At 44.2% G+C, this 22,724-nt stretch overlaps 1 protein-coding gene across 9 annotated transcripts in view; it reads left to right on the top strand.

Annotated features, from left to right (window-relative positions):
• The first annotated feature begins 13,194 nt into the window (after positions 1–13,194).
• The window catches only part of LOC111153574 (transducin like enhancer of split 1), an 86,725-nt gene continuing 77,195 nt past the window's right edge, over positions 13,195–22,724 (top strand). For all 9 annotated transcript variants that reach the window (XM_022512690.1, XM_022512689.1, XM_022512685.1 and 6 more), the window contains exons 1-4: positions 13,195–13,586; positions 14,422–14,522; positions 15,986–16,049; positions 16,159–16,203. In XM_022512690.1, coding sequence (XP_022368398.1) covers positions 13,563–13,586; positions 14,422–14,522; positions 15,986–16,049; positions 16,159–16,203 — 234 coding nt within the window. In that variant the 5' untranslated portion in view covers positions 13,195–13,562. The remainder of the gene's footprint in view (positions 13,587–14,421; positions 14,523–15,985; positions 16,050–16,158; positions 16,204–22,724) is intronic.

Below are 22,724 nucleotides of genomic sequence, written 5' to 3'. Positions count from 1 at the left end.
GCACTGGAAACAAACATTCTCAGCCTTAACCTTCCACTCACAATAACACCCCCCCCCAACCACCACACCTCTCCCCATCACCATCTTGGCTGCTCTACTCAACCCAAAGGGATGATGGAAATGAGAATACTTCATACTTAGAAAAGAATCTCCTAATTCTAGCCCAGTACAGTTATGGACCTTCCAGTCCATTGTCATCCTAATGCCTGTGAACAAACATATTATTATGTGAACACGCTTACTGAAAAAGAGGGGTTTATTTCAAAGGACCTGTTTGAAGACATTGGATAACAGTTGACAGACTGCAAATCCTTAATATGCCTTCCCATTTTACTCTGAAGGAATTCTTACTGAAAAGGAATTTCTTATTGAGTGAAATTTAATAACTAAGTACCACCTCCTGCTTGTTCATTATTCCTTCTCCATCTCCCCTCCTCCAATCCTGGGAGCCCAGTACTGTTAACAGCATAAAGATAGGCTTTGTTCTATCTTCCCAAACAGAACTTTTCCTGAAATGGCTGTCATGGGGGAGGGAAAGCTGGTAGGATTGGTCTTCGTATACCACAATGCTAAACGTCTTAGGTTTTATAAATCATAAGGTTCTTTTTCTTTTTCTTTTTTCGAGCCTAATTTGAGTAGCCAAGATTGGTTACCTGATGGTCTAATTTTTCCAGACTGGAAATAGCCACACCTAGAGAGAAAAACTCCTTCCTTTCTTTCACTCTTCTCATAAACACAGGTTTTATATTTCAATTTTTTCTGTCTTTCTAAAGTAGGCCTGATTTCAAATGAAAGATTTCAAATGAAGAAAGACACATAGAAGAGGTCCTAAAGAGTCTCTTGGTAGACACAGAATTGTTGAATTTAAAGATAATTGAGTTTGACTTCTACCATCTAATAGCAACCCACAGCCATTAGGATTCTTACTTAGACAGGGCTCATCAATTCTCACTAAACCTTATTCACAGATTTGAGAGACCTTTGCCATTGCTAATAAAATAGATGATGTGAGGGGCGCCTGGGTGGCTCAGTTGGTTAAGCGGCTGCCTTCGGCTCAGGTCATGATTCTAGGGTCTTGTGATGGAGACCCACATCAGGCTCCCTGCTCAACAGAGAGCCTGCTTCTCTTTCTCCCTCTGCCTGCCGCTCTGCTAACTTGCGCTCTGTATCTCTCTGTCAAATAAATAAATAAAATCTTTTTAAAAAATAAAATAAAATAGATGATGTGAAAGGAAACTCTCTTCTAGGAAGGTGTTAGCTCCCAGTTCAAAAATAATCCTGGACCAGATCATACTCCTAAAAAAAGTTCCACTAACATCTAAATGACTTCTTAAGTTCTATATGTGTTTCTCAAGGTCTTTCCAAAACACAACTTTGTATTTATGGGGTGAGATGAAGTGACATTCAAGAGGAGCATATGTGAGACCTAATTCCATTAAGCTCTCACTGGTTAGCCACATTTTTTTCTTATTATATTATCTAAAGGGGCAACCCGGGGCATTTAGCCACCAAAAGCAATTGTCATATGTTGTGATGAACTGTTGTTCATTATTTTCCATAGCCCTCCCACCCCAAATTCCACTTTTAACTTCCAAAAAGATAGGTGTATTACTGTTATTTCTTCTTGAGGATGAAACAGCCTAGGAATGTAGTAGCGGGGGGTTGGGAGGAAGGCATTCAAGGTCAGTGGCTCCTGCCTTTCCCTGAGATCCACTTAGCCTGTCCCCAAGAAACACCATGATGATGCACTTCTTGAGTTCCAGCAGACTGGGCCATGACTAGACCCAGACTAGAGTTCCACAGAAAAAGCCTTTGGAATCCATGCTGCTCTGTGATTTTCCAGGCCACATTGTAGCAGGGGTGGTACTTCCCCAGCTGCTTGGGTAGGGGCTTCATCAAGCCCCCGGAGAAAAAGGGAAAGGGAACAAGGCTGTTAGGGCCAACTGCTGTGTTAAGGACTATACTGTTGTCTTGGCTCATCTCATTCAGTCTAGCAACCACCATGAGAAACCTGGTGCTATCATCCTGATTTTATAAGTGAGGAAACTGGCCCAGAGAGGGGAAATGGTTTGGCCAAGCTCATATAGTAAGAAGCAGATAGGAATTCCATTTCAGGACCTTCCATCTCTGAGCCTGGTACTCTTTTTGTTATATGTTTGTTATTTTTGTTTGTTTGTTTCCTGGTTTGGGCATATGGGTGAGCCAGGAGGTAGGTGAGGGGTACCATGGGATGTGGGCGCTAGGATGGGGATGCAGAGAAGGGAGGGGAGGAGACAGAAAAGGGCTAGCAGAGCAGGGAGTGACAAAAGGATATGCAGGAAATTCCCCGAAGAGCCTTGAATCCTATTGATTTGGAACTATGACTTTAAGGCAGGGATTACGATTTACCATTGTTAAGAAGTGTAAAGGAAAGAAATAATCTGTCTTAATGTTCTTGATTATAGTTTTGGGGTTAACAACTTTCCATAAGTCAGAGGTGTTAATCAAATATAAAAATTCTACAGGTGTGATGTTTCACTTTATGTCAATTTAACTGGGCTAAGGGATGCTCAGATAGCTGGTAAAACATTATTTCTGGTGTGTCTGTGAGTGTGTGTCCAGAGATGAGCATTTGATTCAGTAGCCTGAGTAAAGAAGATTGTCCTCACCACTGCAAGTGGGCATCATCTCATCCACTAGGGGCCCCCAAATAAAATAAAAAGGAGGAGGGACGGCAAATTCTTCTCTTTTCTTGAGCTGAGTTGTGAAGCTCCTGGTCCTCTTACCTCCAGACTCCAAAACTGATACCAGTGGTCTGAACTGGATAATATCACCAGCTGTCTTGGTTCTCTAACTTGCCAATAGCAAATGATGGGACTTCTCAGCCTCCGTTACTGTATGGGCCAATTCCTAACTTCAGTCCCCTCCTGGTTTTGTTTCTCTGGAGAACCCTCACTAGGTATGACTGCATAATTCAAAGCAGTGTTTTTAAACCAGGTGTTACAATGTGTGTTTATGACTTGTGTGTACATGCGTGTGCATGTAGAAAAGACAGAGAACTAGACTGAGAGTTTAAAAATTGTATTTCTTACTATGGTTCGTGGTCAAAGATCCTTGAAAGCCATTGATTTTAAGAGGGCTTTGGAGGCTAGAAATAAATCCATTCACATTCAATAGGCCAAATGTTTCCAGACGTGTTACCAGGGCCCTGACTACATGTCTGCTGTCATCAGGACATCTCAAACCACTATTAATCACAGAACTAGCTAGGGCTCCCCTAATTTTGTATTTTTATTTTTAAAAATGTTATCATTTGTGAAGCTGTAAATAAGAACATGTTGCCCTCCTGTCCTAATCGAGTTAAGACTCACGGTCTCCCTCATTCCTCTGCTACTGAGCCTGTCTTTCTTTGCTGCTGTTGCAATTTGGGGTATGGATTGGGTGCTGTCAGAAAGCACTCGACTGATAGTGGCTGCGTTTCTCTGCTGGCGGGCACAATTCCAGAGCCCAGAGGCAGCTCTTAGCTCTGTTTGCAGGAATATAAATTCTGAAAGTATCAACTTTACTTCCAAAGTGCCAAGAGAAATTCTACCAAGCTTGTGTGCAAAATACATACAAACATTTTTTCTATCAGTAGGTCAATGAGGGATGTGATCTAGTGAGAGGAGAGTGAGAAATGGTACCTAAGTACTCAGCTGTGGGACATGGCTCCGAGTGAGCTCTCCTGGGTGCCAGGGTTCAAACCCAGCCCTCCCAACTGCGACTCTGGGAAAGTACTGGGCTTTAGGTTTCTTGTCAATAAAAACACGGATGATAGTGGTACTTGCCAACAGCAATGATGTGAGGTCAAATGAAGTGAAACAAACAAAGCACTTAGAAGAATGTCTGACATATATAGTAAGTGCTCAATAAATAAAGGTAAGCACAAATTTAGGAAATGAATAGGATGAGAATCTACTGTGAAACAGGCGCACCACCAAAGAAAGGAATCCTATTGACTCAAGAAGATTGGTAACATACATACAACATAAAATGTATCACCTTAACAATTTTTTAAATTAAATTAAAAAAAAATTTAAGTAGGCCCCACACCCAGCATGGAGCCCAACCTGGGACTCGAACTCACAACCCTGAGATCAAGACCTGAGCCGAGATCAGGAGCTGGATGCTTAACTGACTGAGCCACTCAAGTGCTCCTTCACCCTCTTTAAGCACAGTTCAGTGGCATTAAGTACATTCACATGGTTGTGGTGCCATCACCACCATCCATCCAGAGGACATCCTGCAAGACTGAGACTCTGTACGTATTAGGCAATAACTCCCATTCCTTCCCCTTCCCAGCCCCTGGCAACTTCCACAAATTTGCTTACTCTGCGTGCCTCCTCGTCCTACTCTGCATGGAATCATACAGTAGTTATCTTTGGGTCTGGCTTATTCCACTGATCATAATGTCCTACAGGCTGTTCCACGTTGTAGCATGTGTCTGAATTTCTTTCCTTTTTAAGACCAGTTGACTCTTTAATGTATCAATTGACTTTTCCGAGTTTTCAGAAATTAAAGATGTAAATATGACAACACCCCCTCTCTCCAACAAAGGCAAATAACTTCTTGAAACCCTCCCTTGGAGTTACCTGGAGATACCTGTCTCTGTAGAAATGCAAAGTGGAAAATAATTTTTCCTACGAAAGGTATGATTCCTTGAGGCAGGCTGTTTACATTAATCAACATTCCTCTAATACTTGTCAGTGTTTTGTAACACTTTTCCAAGTGCCAATTGTAGCTCGTCAGTTCTTCTCAAGTGTGGAGGCTGTGAATGGGGGAAACCAGAATGGTAACTCTGTCCCCTAGGGGATTTTTCTGCTAGGATGAAGCTGTAATTTTTATCATTTTCATTTTACTCAACTGTTGCTTAGGTGGATGGTGGCTAGAAATATTGGGTGGACAGATTGGTCAGTGTGTGAAAAGTCCCAGTTTCCCTCTATCTTCCTATTCGGCTCCCCATAAGGTACTCAAGTTTTTTTGCACAAAGTTGTGGATTTAATCTGTTCACACACCAACCAGAATCTGCTTACCACTGTCACAGAAATTTTTCCTTTCAATAAACATAACGGCGATAGGAAAAACAAAAACACACACAACAGCTACGATGAAAGAAAAAGAAAAGATAGATGGGACCTTCCAACTGTCAACTCTTGGATTACGCTTGTCCCTTTTCATGACTTTTTGGGGAAACTATTTATTTATTAGCATATCATAAATCCATGCCTCTGTGATTCTAGATAAGCATAACATCAGTGTCCGAGATTTAGTGCAATTTTCATTTCTTTTAAGATTAATATTCAAAGCTTAGTACACAGAGCAATCATTTGTTTCAGCATTGTCTTTCAAAACATTAAGGAAATTCCAAAATCAAACCAATAATTTATAAATTTCACTGTGAGGCTCAAGCAATGAAAAGGGCAGTAGAACCACTATTTATAACAGGAATGAAGAAATTAAAATTTATTTGCTGCTACCTTATTTTTTTTAAAAGATTTTATTTATTTATTTGACAGAGAGAGATCACAAGTAAGCAGAGAGGCAGGTAGAGAGAGAGGAAGGGAAGCAGGCTCCCCGCTGAGCAGAGAGCCCGATGTGGGACTCGATCCCAGGACCCTGAGATCATGACCTGAGCGGAAGGCAGCGGCTTAACCCACTGAGCCACCCAGGCACCCCTACTGCTACCTTATTTTTAATGAAGTTTTCTTTTTTGTTTTATAGTAGATTTTCTGGTAATTCTGAGCTTGATGGCCCACAAAAGTATGCATGAGAAGATTGCTAATATAATGCATTAATTTATTTAAAGATTTCCATTTCATATTAATTGATGCTAAGGGTCATTTGAGACTATAGAGAAAACAAACAAAAATAACATAAATAATAAAAGAACTAAAAGATCTAGAGTGCAGTGGGTAATCCTTTGGTTATTAGTACGACAGCTTTTCCATGACCAGAGGAAAAAAACCAAATAAACACAATACCATTTTCTCATACTTTTTAAAACTGGAAACATCATGAATCAATCTTTTAACTACAAAGGAAATTTCCATTTTGGCACATGAAGAAAAAAATTGTAACACTAACACTGAAATGGTTTTCTCACTTTTTATCATGAAAAATTTCAAATATATAGAAAAGTTGAAATACTAAAGGAGTGACAGATTCTATCCCTAAATTCTGTGACCGTACACCCTTTAGCAAATTTGCTTTCTCTTTCTGCACACATACTTTTTATTTGAGGTTGCAGACATATTCGAAGTTGCAGGCTTTACCAAGAATCTTCTCAGAACAACATCCTCCTACACAACCACAATCTTCTCACATCAAGAAAATTAACCATGATTCCATATTACCTAATATCTAGTCCACATTCAAATTGCCCAAGAAAGTCTTTCATAGTTGCTGGGGTTTTTTTTGTTTTTGTTTTTTTTAACAAGGAGCCAATAAGGATTCACATATTACATTTCCATCATATGCCTTTGTTTTTAGGGAACGGTCCTTCCCATTCCCTTCCCCACATCCATAACTCTGGCTTTTCATTTTTATTTATTTGTTTTTGCTTGTTTGTTTGTTTATTTTAAAGTAGGCTCCACACTCAACTTGGGGCTTGAACTCAGGACCCTGAGATTTAGAGTCTCACGCTCTAATGACCAAGCCAGGCAGGTACCCCTAACATTGACTTTCTAAAGAGCCCAGGCCAGTTGTTTTGTGAAATTTCCCAACATTCTATATTTATATCATTTGACTGGTTCATCTAGACCTAGAATTTCCATTCTAGAGACTGTAAAGACATCCGGAATACTGTCTAGCATTCTAGCTCCTTATCTATTCCCAGAGTTCATCTGCCTTCACCATGAGGAACACCAAGAGATCACAGATTAGCTGAACTCCAGCTTCAACTCTTCAAAGCAATTGCTAGTTTCAAGAAGAAAAGGTACTTAAACAATACTGCCAAAGCAAAAAGCTTTTAAGATCAAAGGAGAGGTGTCCTGGTTTAATGTTGATCTAGCAAGTCCAGAGTCCAGAGCATGGTGGGTCATCACAGACAGCATTCAGGGGTCAAGGTCAGCTCTTATTTTATGTGAACATGTAGAAGGGATCAGCAAAGATGCTTCCTTTAACTTCCTTTTGCCTACCAAATGACTCTGTGGCTTCTGTTGAGCTAAAGGCTAAACTGAAAGAATTTAAAAAAAAAAGTGTATTATCTCAACTTTTATCAGACTTTAGAATGGGTTAGGAGTGTCTGAGTGGCTTAGTCAGTAGGGCGTCTGCCTTCAGTTGGGCTCCTGATCTCAGGGTCATGGGATCGAGTCTCTCTCCCTCTGAGTGCCTCTGTATTCTCTCACTCTCTGTCAAAAAAAAAAAAAAAAAAAAAAGAACGAACAAAAAAAAAAAAACTTTAGAGTTGGTTAAAAAAAGGCAGGGGCTTGCTAACTTCACTGAGACACATTGGCATATTATGCTCTGAGCTCCAGGAAATACCTGATCTTGCCCCAGAATACTCTCCGCTTATCAAGTCCGCAAGGACTTGGGAGAGCTCTGACAGAAAGGTCCTCTGCTTGAACGATTTCAAGGAAAACTAATCATGAATCTACGTGAACACATGGGAGTGTGCCATCCATGTGCATAAGATGTAAACAGGCCTAGAAGGGGGCATCAATATATATGCAGGAGAACAGGCTCCAGTGGCATTTATGGGTGCACTTCTGTAATGGCTTACGGACGCACGCTATTTTGGACCGGTACCTCTCTAGAAATATAGACTTAAATAAACAAAAGTTCAGCCTCCACCAAGGTGGTGCTCTTCTGCAGGCCAAGTGTTTTTAAAAAATGTGATTGTCCAATTAAGAAGCATATCCGCCTGGTGCCTCACTTCTCAAACAGTTTATTTGAATACCATGTGAATGGCTAATCTCCTACAAGTTTTGGGGCCTTAACAAGGTAAACAAATGAGTGGCTGTGAAAGTAAACACTGCATTTCCTCCCAGGTTCATCCTTGGCTCCAAAATTCCACTCTCTCTGTCCCTCTCCCTAGCCCAGCCTTCCATTTCCAAAGCTCTTGTACCCCATAGAAGTAAACGCAACTGCAAAGGAGACATTTTTAATTATAAGTACTACAGTAATGAATTCAAGTACACTCGTTTATCATAAAGGGCTTTCCCATCTGTCTCTAAAGTATACTTAAAAAGGCTGTGTATTTGATAACATTAGCACTGAGCATCTTCCTCATGTTACTATTCAGCATTTTAGATGTTCGCTTCCTGCCCCCCACCACACACACACCCAAGACAACATGGTGGTGGTTCCAGAAAAGGCACATTTATCTCTGTGTTTGGGAGTGCCTGTGTGGTCTCTTCTTAATTTATTTGCACTCTAATCCTCAGGGATAGCATCCCAATCCCCGTAGGCAAAGGGAGATTAGGGAATGGGGCTGTCTGCTTCTCCCCACCCTGACAGAGAAGGGAAAACAACTTCCTCAAGTCCCTCAAGTTCATCTGGCCACTGTACAAATTGTTCTTGAGCATGGAGGGTTTCCAAAAGCCCTAATTAGCAACTCACAGCAAACATTTCTTTGCATTAGCTAATGATCCGGCTACACTTGTAAGCAAACAGAACCAACATATCTAATCAATGCTGAAAAACCAACCAAATGCCTATTAAACATCTGGATGTAATTTTCTAGTTAGAACAAAATTAAAACATATGCAGGTTCCTTTGATCTGCATCTTAACAAAGAAATTGTTGATAAAATAGTATACTGGTCAGTCAACGTGTCATTTTCATAAACTCTACTCGTTTCTCTTCAAATGCTTTCAGTTTAATTTAGTTGGTTTCCTGCAATCTCTAATTTTACCATATTGTGTGAAACCGCAAGAGATTCTTTGGATGTGATTTTACTTGAGGTTTTACTGCTGCATGGATCTGCTACTGATTTTTTTTTTTTCTTTCTTTGCTTTCTCTTCTCCATATTCCACGCCCATCCTGCTCTTTTCTTTGGTAAAGGGCTGAGGGGAAAAGTTATAAAGCAATGCTGGGAAAATTCTTCTGGACCCTACATTCTCAGGTTTAAGAAAACTCTCATTTAAAAAAAAAAGTCAAATGAGAAAATGCATAAGCAGTAACTCACAGCTAAAAGAAAGAGAAAATAACAAGTGACCTTCAGAAACTGTCATACTCATTTCAAATAGAAAAGTAATAGATTTTAAAGATGAATAATTTCTATGACCAGCATCCAAACATTTTTCTATTATGTCTAGAATGTATACAATATAGAACATCTAGTTTTTGTAGTGACTTAAGCCACTGGTTGAGTTGAAAATTTGATAGTCAGCAACAAACGAATGGAAATATACCCATACATGCATCAACGATAAAATAAACAATCTGGCAATCTTGTTTCTTTGCAGAGGATAAAAAGGGGATTTTTTTTTTTTCAGAGATAATTTTCTATGGAAACGGAGTACTTAATATCATTTCATGTAAAAACATCATCAACATATGAATATGTTAAAGGTAAAAAAGATTATGGTTAACAGACTTTAAATAGAAGACTAAAAGATTACATGAGTAGGATTATTTTCTTTTAAACAGGCTGTAGACAATCTGCACATATATTATTTATTTAAAACATAAGATTAAAGCTACTTGATTGTTTAAATACCATCATTTGTAATGCAGTTTGATGAGAGTTTTGTAGTATAATTATTACAGCATGATAATCACTGAGAAAATATGACCTTGAAAAGGTGCCCAGCCTTCTCCCTCTGTCAAGAAGGATGGGATGCCCTCGAAAACCAACCATCTTTATGCACACAGTTAAAGGTCTTCCAATTTTAAAATTACTCTTTCTTTTCTCTAGATAGTACATTATAGGGAATTCAGAAGGCTCCTGTCTCAAAATATACCATTCTAATTTCTCTGTTTAAACCCAATTACCAGTGTGTGCCAGTAAATTAAAGTAAAGCTTGAGTAAGCCAGGGAGAAGTGTCAGTTGCCCCAGCTGGCCCAGCATGCACAGGCATATTTGCGGCATCCAAGTTTCTTCTCCACAGTCCTGCAGCTGATTAGGGGATGAACTGACCACAAACCGACATACCGGGCCCAGTCTCTAGATGAAGATTTCAAGGAACACAGGTTGCCAAAAGACAAAGCTTAGTTGCCCATGAATCATATTATTTCAAAAAGTCCTATCGATGGAACAAGCATGCTCCAGTCATCACTCAGTTTAACTTAGGAAAGAGGGACACTGCTTGCTTCCTTTTCATTCTTCATGTTAGCAAAATGAATACTATAACCCCTTCCGCAACCCCACTTAATGAGAACACTGCAAAACCACATACCGAACTTGTTTAAGAATTTACTGTGGACTTGTACAGGCTGGCTAAAATTGCTCCTTTAATTTTTCATTTATAATTGATATTTGGGATTGATGCAATTATAGACAAATCAATATCATGAATATTTAAAAACAACTCCAACAGTGAAATGTATTATCTAAAATGATTCTTTTAATATTTCAAGGAAAAGGTCTCTGAGAATGCAAATCTTCAAATAAAATGTATTTCTCTTTAAATAAAGTCTTTCCATAAGTCCCTTGAAAGTAAAATAATGAGAACGTGGGGGTTATTAACACCCAAAACCTGTTATGTATATTCCAACGTAGGATGACTGCTTGTCAAAGATGTGTCTTTCTCATGGAAGAACTCACCACCGTTTGGCTAAAACAGCATTATTCACTCACCAATCGTGTGGAAATAGCTCAGTCTAACTGTTCTTTAAACAAAATTATAAATGGGGCAACACTGAAGATTTTCTGCTGTGTGGTGTATTTAGAGAAGTAGACAAAAACTGGAGATTTACACAATATGCCCCATTTATTAAAAATCTCAAAATACCTTTTAGTTAAAGTTCCACTCACTAGAATTTTAGCCACATCATGTACCCAACTCTTCCCCATTTAGCTTCTTACATCGCTCAGCCTTGGGATACGCCCCCCCACCCCAAGTATGGGGGTAAGAGCGGGCAAGGCAGGTTTCCAGGTCTCAAAGCTGGTTTACACCATTGTCTCCCTTTCTTTTTAGTAATTGGAAACAGACTCGTGGTCATGTTGCTGAGAGGCCCCTAAAACTCTCAGCAGCCCCCTAACCGCAAGACAGCGAAGTCGAAGACAAGGACGGGCCAGAGAGTCCGAGCCGCGGGCAAAAGCCTCGCATCTGCGACTAGAACGCGCGTGCCTTACCCTGGGAGCACCTTAGGGTATCCTTCCCGCCAAACGAAGGCAGGCCTACCTTTTTGCAAAGTCGTTTGAAATGCTCCAATAAAAGCCAATCCCTACCACCTTGGGTGCAAAGAGGGGCGTGGGCATAAAAAGCCTAGTCTTAGACCGCCAGGGAACGTACGCCAATCAATGCGCTGCCGCATTTTCCACCAAGTGCACAGTCCACTCCTTCTCACGAAAAGGCAGCTCAAGGAAAACAATCCTCAGAGAAATTTTTGAATGTGACCTCACTTTCAAAAGGGGAGCATCAAACAAGGGGCAAGCACTGAAAGACGCATTTGGCTCGAACTGTCAACCCCCCGCCCTCCCCATAAGAAACTGCGCGGTTAGTCTCTGAGTTACTTTCACCGAGATCTGAGGATTTCCATTAAAGGGAAAAGTGAACAAGTGGCAGGATTTTTGCAAACTCTAGCCCCCAGCTTCCGCGACCGCACGCCCGCCCGTCCCTCCCGCTCGCGCGCGCCCGCGCGCACCCTCTCCAGCCCCACGTTACTTTGACTGACAGCCCGGCCCCGCCGCCTCTCCTTCCCACCGACCTTCCCATCCACCGTGCCAATCTCCGCGTCTCGCCTCTTCCCATTGGCTGGTTTCGGCGTTCCGCGGCTCCTCCAGGAACAGTTCCTCACCGAGCCCGGGAGGACGCGGCTGGCGGAGGAGGGGTGGGGGGGTGGGAGGAGAGACCGGGGAGACGGCGGAGATGGAAGCGAGTGGGGTGGGAGAGAAGGGGGAGGACGGCCCGTCCAGTGCCGCGCTGCTATAGGCTTCGGGGAGGCGTTGCGTCAGAAACCCACGTTGGGCACGGCGCACGCGATTGGCTGGCGCACTCTTCCCCGCTTCCCTCCCGCTATCGCCCGGACCCAGGTCCCCCGCCCGCTCTGCGCTCCCGCCCCCCGCCCGCGCGGGGCTGGGCGGGGCCCGCGCTGGTTAGCTCCGGAGTGTGAAACCGCGTGTTAATGTAACCGGCGCGAGAGGCGCGGGCGGCGGCGGCGGGAGCGGCGGCTGCAGGAGCAGCAGCAGCGGCGAGTACCCTGTGCCCCGCGTCCCCGAAGCAGCCGACTGCGCCACCCCCACCCTCTCACGTCCGGGCGGGACCCGTGCCACCAGACCGGACCTCCGCCGGCCCGCGGCGACTTAACCCCCGCCGCGACTACTCCCGACCTGTCCGCGGAGTTTGCCCGCCGGGTAGGGAGGCCGAGCGGCGGAGCGCACTCCTGCTTCCTCCTCCCCCCCCTCCCGCCCCATCTCGTGGATGTCGCCCCCCGGGTCGTGAGAGAACTTTGCAGCGGGCTGGAGCGCCCTTTGCGGAGAGGCAGACGAAGGGAAGGAAAGAAAGAGGGCCCAGGAAGGGGCTTGGAGGAAGAGTCCGGAGCGGCCGGGCGGGCCGTGCGGGGCGGGTGCGCGCGGGGCGCGGCGCCCGGATGCGCCCCGGGCTCGAGGAGCAGCGGGCGGCTGCGGGACTGCCCTTCTTGGTGTAGCCCCGCCGGGCTAGGAGGGTTTGTGCAACCGCGGAGAACACCGAACGTCGGTCGCACGGGGCGTGCCGAGCCGCCTCCCGGCGCGCCCTCCGCACTTTCCTCGCCTCGTCGTCATCCCGCGCTCCTCCGCCCGGGCTGAGGCTGCGGAGCGCCAGGCGCGGAACCTCCGCCGCCCGGACCTCGCTCCTCACCGCCTCCCGGCAACCCACGAGCGCCTGGCCGAAGGCGCTGCCCTGACCCGCAGCACTCGGTCCCGAACGTCTCCAGGTTTGTTTGTGTGGGGTTAGCTGGGGGCGCCGGGCCACCTGCACCTCGCCGCGGGGAAAACCCGGAGAGGAGGCGGACCGGGAGAAGAACGAAGGAAAGCAGCTTGCCTGGATTTGTTTGCTCGGGACGGGTGCCGCGTAAAGGGATCGCCGAGGGGAGCGCGGCCGGAGTCACCGCGCGCTCACCTCCCCGCTGGGGCAGCGGAGGCCCGCGGGTTGGATCACAGCCCCCGCGCCCTCTTCTTGGGCGCCGGCGTCACCGCGCAGGTTTTGGTGCAGCTGGGCCCCGGGTGCCCCGCGATGTGGCCCTGAGCGAAGGAACCCGCACCGGCGGGAGCAGGAGCAGCCGGGCACCGAGTGGCCGGTGCGCCCCGCCGAGCGCGCTTGCGTGCGTGGCCAGCGAGCTGCCAGCGCTCCCGGTTTCTGCCTGGCTTCTCAGCTTAATTTTCCTCGGCGGGATTAAAGTTGGAAATTGAGCGGAGAATTGAGTTAGCCAGAAACAGAGCTACGGCCGCCGCCAGAGCGATGTTCCCGCAGAGCCGGCACCCGGTGAGGCGCGTCAGGGTGCTGGGTGGAGGGGCAGAGGAGTGGGTTGGGGGTGGGGTGGGGATAGGCGCTCTCCCTGTGCTGTAGGGAGACGGGTGTCTTCTACCTTGTGGAGGACCCCTCCCCCCAATCTCTAGGGATGCAGGGCTGGGGAGGTCCCACACCCTCCCTCCCGGGGTGGGCAGTGAACTGAAACTCAATTTTTCCCCTTTACTCTGGGCCCCCTCCGAATTGACGTCTAGACAAGGCGGGCGGGGGCGCCCGGGGAGGCTGGGGTTTCTTTCCAGTAGCAACAGCTTACCCCCTTCCCCTCCTCCTCACCCCCCCCCCCCCCCCGGAGACGTGTAGGGCGCCCCCCCTTTGTTTCCCGTCTCGCCTATTTACATGTCAATGCGGCCCCCGTTCCGGCGCGCCTGGAGGTGGCCCTGGCGACTCTGGGAACGCGGAGCGTTAGGGAGTTGTTTTTCTTCTCTGATCCCCCGGGTCATTATCGCCCTGGTGGGGAGGGCGCGGTGGCTACGACGACAATTTGGCCTGGTCTTCCCCTGCCGCCGGGGATCCCCTGTCCCTCCAGCCTGTGACCCGGGAGCACGGAGAAGGCACGGAGTCTCTTTAGAGGCTCCAGACCCGGCCAGGGGCCGCTTTCTCCCCGCATAAAGTGCAGAGCAAACTCGAGTTCAGGGCTCCGTTTTCCGCCACTTCTAACTTTTTTTTGTTTATTAACTTTATTTTGTTTATTTTTTGTTTATGTCCCACCCACTTCTTCGTCCTCTGACTTCCTGTTTTATCTATCTACCTGCATCCCCGTCCCTCGGTTCCCCTCGCCGGTCGCCCCCAGACGCCGCACCAGGCTGCAGGCCAGCCCTTCAAATTCACTATCCCGGAGTCCCTGGACCGGATTAAAGAGGAATTCCAGTTCCTGCAGGCCCAATATCACAGGTGCGTGTCCTGCCGCGTGGGGCGAGTGGTAGCCCGGGGGCAGCCCCGGCCCCTCCTCGCCCAGCCTGGTGGCTGTGGCGGCTGTACTTAGTACTTGCGTCCAGGCGGTGGCGTGTGGAGTCGCAGTTAAGACCTGTCATTCATGTTACCCCCTTTCCAGGTTCTTCCCGGGCCAGCTCTGCTGTAGTCTCCTCCTCCTACCATTGTTTCCCTTTTGCCCGTTTGCTGCTGTTCTAGGGAGTCCTTTTTTTTTTCTTTTCTTTTCTTTTTCTTTTGAGTATTTAGGAGTTGCATGAGAACCGTCAATATTTGCACTTCGTTTATTTATTTTGCAACAGGCTGAGCTGAAACCTTGGTTCAGTCGATGCCCCAGCCCTGGAGTGCAGGTTTAGGGAGGCAGAGCCAGTGTTGAAATCGCTTTGCCGTACTAGAGGATTGTGTTGTCTGAGGCAAAGTCCATTATGGAAGGCTCGATGCTGTTAGCTGTGCTCATCATTGGTGGTGAAGAGGGATGTGGATAGGTGTAGGGGAAGCTCCACTGCTTTGGCGTGGCTCTGGGTTGGGCAGGACAGGGGACTGGAGTCTCCTTTATATACATCCTGGTTTGGTCCCTTCATCTAATGAGACCTACTTCAAAAGGTTTGTAAATAAAGAGTGTTGTAAAGCATCCTGTCCATAGTGGATTTTCCAGAAATGTTAGTTACTTCCCTTATTCCTATGAAGGCTTCCCTGATTAGAGCTAAGAAATAACTGTGTAATGACAGTTTTTATTTTTGTCATGCTTGAGAACAAGCACACAGATGCTTGGGTGTGAATTTTCTTATTTTGTCAGAGGTTTTTGTGATTATTGAACTTTTGTCTGCTTGAAGAGAATAATCTCTGGAACTTGAGGCATACCTGCCCACACTGTGTTTACCAAGCAGAGAGGACTTCAACCCACTTTATTGCGGTAGCTACTTCACATATTTTGGCAGGGATTTAAAAACTGAAGATTTTAAAAGGGACCAACAATTGTAGAAGTAACTTTACAAGTATAGTTTTCAAACCTAGAGATTGAGTTGGCAGAGATGGGACAGCCTCTGTCTGATGCTGGAAATTGTGCCAAAACCAGATTTTAGTGGAGTCCAAGGGACCAGACTGGTGCAGGGAAGTAGGAGTGAACAGATGAGCAGGAGGAGAAATCAGTCTTCTGCGTAGATCAGAGGTTTTGACAGATTTTTCATTCTTGGCACCTGACCAGGTATGCACCAAGAAGAAAGAATAGTAGGTAATGGAGACCCTGTACTGGTCACCTGACCCCCTTTCCCTATTAAATGCAAGGACAAAGCTTTTGCATGTTTACCTAGATAGTTTATGGCTTTTCTAAATTGGTCTGTGTTTTTACTTGAAGTGCAAATATGTGAGGCAGATGTTAAAACAAGTGACATAATGTTTACATTAAGTTGCCTGTTTTGTTTTTGTAGCCTTAAATTGGAATGCGAGAAACTGGCAAGTGAAAAGACAGAAATGCAGAGGCACTATGTGATGGTAGGTATCAGAGATTAGACTTTTCGTCTTTTTATGTAAGATTAGCAAATATGTGTTCCTAATATTGCAAAACGTGAGTTAATGAAATGCTTGATTCTTTTTTTTTCAGTATTATGAAATGTCGTATGGATTAAACATAGAAATGCATAAACAGGTAAGCTTTAGTTAAATCTCCAGTTGAAATGAGAAATCAGTCATCATGATTCCATAGAATTGGCTTTGTCCTCAGTTGGTTGGGGGTGGGCGGGGATTTGTATGCCATTTTCTTGCCTTGGTTTCCCTTCCTGTGAGTTGGTGGTAGTATTTTGCTGAAGGGTCGCTTCTTGACAATTACAGAATCTTTAAATGACTAGAAAAGAGGTGCTTTGGAAATGTGAACCAACCTGTTTCTAGGCTGATAGCAATTGAGTCTCTAAGTTGACTTTTCCACCTGGGTAGATTTATTCTCCTCTTGAAAGATTTGGGTATCCCATAGGGTTCTGCAATTCAGAAAAGCTTGGTGTTTTTCCTGGTTTGGACAGCAGTGTGGTTCTGCAGGGAAAGGAGGATATTCAGGAGTTCCTTTAGCAGGTTAAACGTCATGTATGACTAACTGTGGGGTTCTCTTCATGCTTTGGGGTTGCATAAAGTGACACTCAGGATTAGTGGCTTATTAGCAAACATCGTTTTGGAAGATTTCTCAGTTGATGTAGATTTGGAGGTAAAAAAGCATTCTTTTATGGGCACGGCATATGTTGCGAGTTGCTTCAGTCCTAGTGGTTTTAAAAGCATGAAAAGATTAGTGACTGGAAAGCTCTAGCTATGACTATGAGTTTGCAAGTTCCCATAAAATTCACACTTATGGCTACTATAATGGTGTATAAAAAGAGTATTGAGCTGGAACAAGGCACTAAGGACCTCGTAAGAGAAGAAAAGCTAAATGATTGCTCAGCCCAAAGGACCCTCGATTGAGTAGTCATTGTCTGCCAAAGAAAGCATTAATGGCAGGGTGTAAGTATTCTGGAGATATGCTGACATTCACTTTTTCATCAAGACGCTGGTACAATAAGTCTTTTAGAAATCGATTGCCTCTTAAAAAATTATCATCAGATGAAGTTGCACAGTTGGACACATTTCAAAGTGCAACAATACAATTCTTACTTGATGTATATGTGCTATTTCATCTCAAACCCTTGTTTCATTAAATTAAAGAGCATGGCTGACCAGCTGGGGCACAGTGGAGAAATTGATTAGTTCAGCCTTCAGATCTTCCTTATATTCAAAGACTTTCATTAAGCAAGTGTGTTTCAGAGTTGAATTCTGCTTTTGTAACTCCACACTCTTTGATTTTTAATTCATCATAGATTTCATAATGTTAAGTCATGTACATTAGATCCGTTCTCAGATACGTGTTTGGAAAGGGACAGTTAGGTTCAAGGCCTTTCATTAATAATATAATTGGGCCTTTAAAAATGCTGATTTTATTCCGATTTGCAAAATTGGTAGCCTAGATTACATTGGCTTGTGCCTTTGTTTTTTTGTGTGTTTCAATGGCTAGTGCCTGATGGAGGCAGTTGTAACTTGTTGATAGTACCAGGGCCAGAAGATCTCTGGTTATTTAAATGAATTATGCAAATAAACTGGGTGAAGGGGTTGTAACCTGTCACATTTTTTTTTAAGTTACCCCAAAGGCATATTTTTTGTTAACAAGGAGTCTAGAAGGGTAAGAGGAGACTGAGCTTTTTCTTAAAGTTATAAACTCAAAGGATTTAATAATTTCAACTCTTACAAGGAAACACCACCTCTGTGTGATGCTGTGTGATGGTACAGGATTTATTGGGGAGGTAAAGGAGGTGTGTAATTCTTCTGGGTTCCTGTAGGTTACATGGTTACATGACCTCTTCATCGAGTAGGAAAAGGGAAGAAGGGGCGAAGAGGGTCAGGAGCCCCATGGTGAGAAAATAGGTTTCTAATGAGTTTCTATACGCTCTTGGGCTTTTGTGGGTAATATTGTCCATCCATGAGCCAGTATGCATTAATAATATGCTGTGTATAATTGGCTCAGTAATTTGAAAAATGTGAAAAGCTCAGAGATGCCATGTTCTTCATAGTAGGGTATTAAGCCCCCTGAAATTTAGTTTATATTGTAAATGCTGACAGACCCTTAACTAGAGTGGTGTGCAAAGCAGTGCTGTAATTCAGTTTAAAGTGGCCTTACATTTGAAAAACATCCTTCTGAACGTCACACATTAATAATAAGTTCTGAGGAGGCATTTGGTGCAGCTAGTAATCATAATTCTTATTAAAACTGGTGACGTCTGGCCCCCAGGGTGTAGCCAGGCTCAAATTGATGCTTTTTGCCGCCTGATCACCAGCATGGCCTAAGTGCTCATTATATTGTAGAGAGGGCCTTTGGAGCTCTCATTAGATTTGACAGGAATTCTCTCTGGGGGGAAACTGGGCATTAGCGAGACTCCTGACAGGCTGAAATTAGTCCTGCTTTATGGCTTATAACCGAATGCTAGCAAGGCATCATCAGGGGACACAAAAAATTGTCATTTCTGACAACATCTTTGTTACTGAAAAAAAATGCAGCGATGGGGAGACTTTCCATGGAGAGAGCTTTAATGTTGTTAAGATTTGTCTGCAGTGTGATGACCACTCCCTGTCCCCACCTTTCAGTGGGTTTGTGGAAGGAGGGAGTTGTAGAGATTTTCAGTGTCACATCTCACCACTGACTTTTCCGTCTGGAAATTTTAAAGTGGAAGCACGTCCAAATCAAGAATGGTATAATTGTGGTTTCCTTACTTGGTTTGGTGCCCACAGTCCATGTTTATGTTGTGTCAACACTTCCTGATAAGCCTTCCCCTCACTTTCTCTGCTCCCATATGTGGCTGGTTACTGAAAAGTCTGTGTACTACGGATGGTAATGGGTACTTAAATTTTTTTACTGTAGCACTGAGATAGGATTTGGGGGGGGGTGGGGTAGGGGTGCCTGGGTGACTCAGTTGGTTAAGTGTCCAACTCTTGGTTTTGGTTTAGGCCATGGTATCAGCATCCTGGGATTGAGCTCCTGTCTTCGGGCTCCTTGCTCAGTGGGGAGTCTACTTGAGATTCTCTCTCTCCCTTTGCCCCTCCCCCACACATGCACGCAGACTCTCTCAAAATAAATAAATAAATAAAATCTTAAAAACAAAACAGAACAGTGGTGTCTTTGTTTTTCTTTGTTTTTATTTCAGTATTTTCTAGATCTCTGCCTGTCCATCTCTCTCCACACATTATTAATGTGTGACATTCAGATACCAAACTCTAGGTATATCTCTCCAGGAGAGGTAGAGACAGCTCATGAAACTCAAGGAAGTTCTGATGCCACCAGAGCATTAGGGTGCGTTACAAAACAGCAGGTGAACGTGAGTCTGGTTGTTTTGAGGGCTGTGCCTGGTGTGTTTGGCAGTGTGATCTTTCAGGTTTTGTTTTCTGTCATGTGGTGTGGTATGACCTCATTTGATATTTTTGGAACAAGATGCGCTGTAAATACGTACAGAAGCCTTATTTATTCCACTTGTGTATCTCCTCAGGATGCTGATGAAGCCATGACTTAAGTTGTCTTTTGTGGCATGAATTTGTACAGCGCTTAACAGGTAGATAGAGTAGGTGTTTTGCTCTGCCTGTGGCTGTGGGCACGTGTTCAGAGTCCGGGATTTGTCAAGGCCAAGTTTCTGCTGAAGCTGGAGTTAGGGTCACCTAGTCCCTAGAATTCAGTGCTGCTTTACTTTACCCAGCCCCCTGCCAGGATGAGGCCAGTGGTAGAATCAGCTTTGGGGCCGTGTGTGGTAACCCAGTCGGCCTGGCTGCATGTCTCTCCTGCTCCCTCTCTCTGTGCTAACAACTTCATGATACACAATCATGTCAGGGCTAGATGTGTGTTCTAAGAATTCATGAAAATTGGCAGTACTGACTGGCCTATGGAGGTAACAGCCATGGGTAGATAGAAAGTCGTAGCCAACTGAGCACTACTATCTACAAGGTTAAAATATGTCTAAGAACAAAAGAAAATTGGGAACTGTTGTCAGGACTCCTAGTTGAGGCCCAGGGCACAGTGAGTGTGATCAGTCACTTTGTCTCTCTGTGCCTCTATTCTTCTGAAGAGCGGGCAGAGTGAGCACTCGGGGCTCTCCAGGGCGGCCAAGAATTCAAAAATAAATGAAAGGACTAGCTGTGGAAGGAAAGACGTATTCTGCAGTGCTGGTTGTAAGGTGGGGAAGGAGAGGGGAAAGAGAAACAGATGAGAGCTTAACATAACCAAGGCCCATGTGATGTTTCAGCCAGCGCAGTATCTCAAACCACGTAAATTTCGGAGTGAAACCGCTTTCACAGTTTTGATGTGTGCTTTAAAGTTTCCCTTAAAAAATAAATTGTCCTCTGGTAGTGTTTTTAAAGTGCTTAGGTGGAACTGTTAGGGGTTCACCTGCAGGTTAATCCCTTAGATGTGACTCTTACTGTTTGTCTGCAAGTCTTACCTTTCTTCCTGCTCTTTAACCACGTGTGTTTTCTGTCTGTAGTTTCTCACTTTGAGATTTTTTATTTTTTTTGCCCCCAAGCCCAAGTCTCAGAATGGGAAAAGACGTAGCTGGAGTACTTTCACTTAGAGCTAAGCTCCATCAGGTGTTAATTACCTTGTAATACAAAGGGACTAGCTGTCATCAAGATTGGAGTGGTCCCCAACTTGACTTCATTAGCTAGGCCTGCCCTTCACGAGCCTCACTGAAGAGATAAAGCTCCCTGTGTATTGAGAACACAGATTTTGAGGCTCAAGATTAGCCTTTGTTTTTTATCAGCCAGCAGGAACGGACGATTCCTCCCTACTTTCTGTCACCCTACCCGACCCCTTCAACAGTTGGCTCAGTCATGGTTTTTATTCAGAGCCAAGACTTGGGTGAGGTCAGGGATGCCTTGCCTCGGGCACAGAATTTAAGGTAGGGGTCAAAAAACATAGTCCTTAAGATAAAAAAATTTTTTTAAATTCAAAACTAATGCCAAAAAGCTCTAAGGGGCACAAAATATGTGATCTTTAGGATGGGCCTTGGTGTAAAATACAGTTCACATGAGGTCCCTTATTTAGGGGACTTTGATTAGTGACTGGGTGAGTCACTGACTAGTTGCCTGGGCATCAGTTTCCCTCCTTGTAAAATGAGGGGTTAGACTAGGCAGGTTCTCAATATGGCTCCTCTCAGGAGAGGAGAATTGTCCCTCTTGACTGAACCCCCACCAGTGTTCAAAAACCAGTGCCTGTCTGTGTCCTTTGAGTAGTCTTTGGCCAGAGGGTTTAAGCTATTTTTCCAAATAGTGTTTATTAAGAAACACAAAAAGAATCTGTTCCTTTAGCAAATATTTAAATAAATCATCTTGTATGGTAGTTAAACTAACGATACATTCAGTTATTGGCTCATGGAGCCATTTTAGGTTTCCAGAGATCTGAGTGTTTGCTCTTCTATTATAAAATGTTTGTGGTCTTCAGGAGTGGATTACATTGGAGGAAACTAAGAAACGGCTTCTGATAGGCTTCAGTTGGCTCGATTGTCCCTATAGCCCCCCATCCTTATTGCTTACTCTTACTTCAGATTTTTAAAAACTGAGATGTTCAGAACTAGTACCTTAAATGTGGAGTATTTGGTATAATGGTTTCTAATTAAATTTTAGGCAGTTGTTTTTATAGATAGGCTTATTGGACAAGAGTAGGCATTTACAGATTGAGAACAGTCCTCCCCAATGTGATTGGTGAGTTTTGTAATATGAAATGTGTCACAGGTTTGTTCTGTGACTGTGGTTTTGTGGGGTTTTTTTGTTTGTTTTTTTAAGAATTTATTTATTTATCTGACAGAGATCACAAGCAGGCAGAGAGGCAGGCAGAAAGAGAGAGGGAAGCGAGCTCCCTGCCTAGCAGAGAGCCCAATGTGGGGCTTGATCCCAGGACCCTGGGACCATGACCTGAGCTGAAGGCAGAGGATTTAACCCGCTGAGCCACCCAGGCGCCCTGTGGTTTTGTGTTTTAAGTTAGAGAGTGTGTAGATGTAGGTGTGGGCACTCAGGTGTGGGTGAGATTTTCTAATTTTTTTCTGAGGCATGGTTTGATTTGAAAAATGAAAAAAAAATTGACAATGAAAGTTTAACAAATTAAGGTATTTGTGTATTGTTATTCATTTGGCTTTAGCAGAAAATGTTTTCTAAAATTGTTTACAAAACCATAATGTTTACTGAATCATTTAGAGACCACCCATTTGCCATGCATTTCATGAAACTTCAAGAAATGTTGACACAAGTTTTATCGAGTAACTGTGATTTTGTACAAACCTGTATTTCATTATTTCACATTTCAGCTTTTAATAATTACTAAGTTTAATTCTGTTTGCCTGCTTTGAAGCAACTTGAAAGCAACTGTGAGCCCAGTGTTCAGGCCCTTCCCCGGCACGTTCTCACAGTGGGCATAACAAACAAATCTTTTAGTTTTTCTAGAAGTTTTATTAGCTACTTAGTGATTCTTTGAACACAAATATTAGCCAGAAAAGAGTAGGGTGACAGTCATTTTGGGTATGAGGAGAAGACGGGGAGGAAAAAATAGCCTCTGAGGATTCCATCCATTGAATTTATTTCTTCATCTGCCAAATAGAGAAGAGTGCTGTTAAGTGTGGTGTGTGT

This window comes from Enhydra lutris, unplaced genomic scaffold (genome assembly GCF_002288905.1).
Source record: "Enhydra lutris kenyoni isolate GAN:26980312 unplaced genomic scaffold, ASM228890v2 scaffoldscaffold33, whole genome shotgun sequence".
NCBI classification, from domain to species: Eukaryota; Metazoa; Chordata; class Mammalia; order Carnivora; family Mustelidae; genus Enhydra; species Enhydra lutris.
This window is presented reverse-complemented; position numbering and strand designations above follow the sequence as displayed.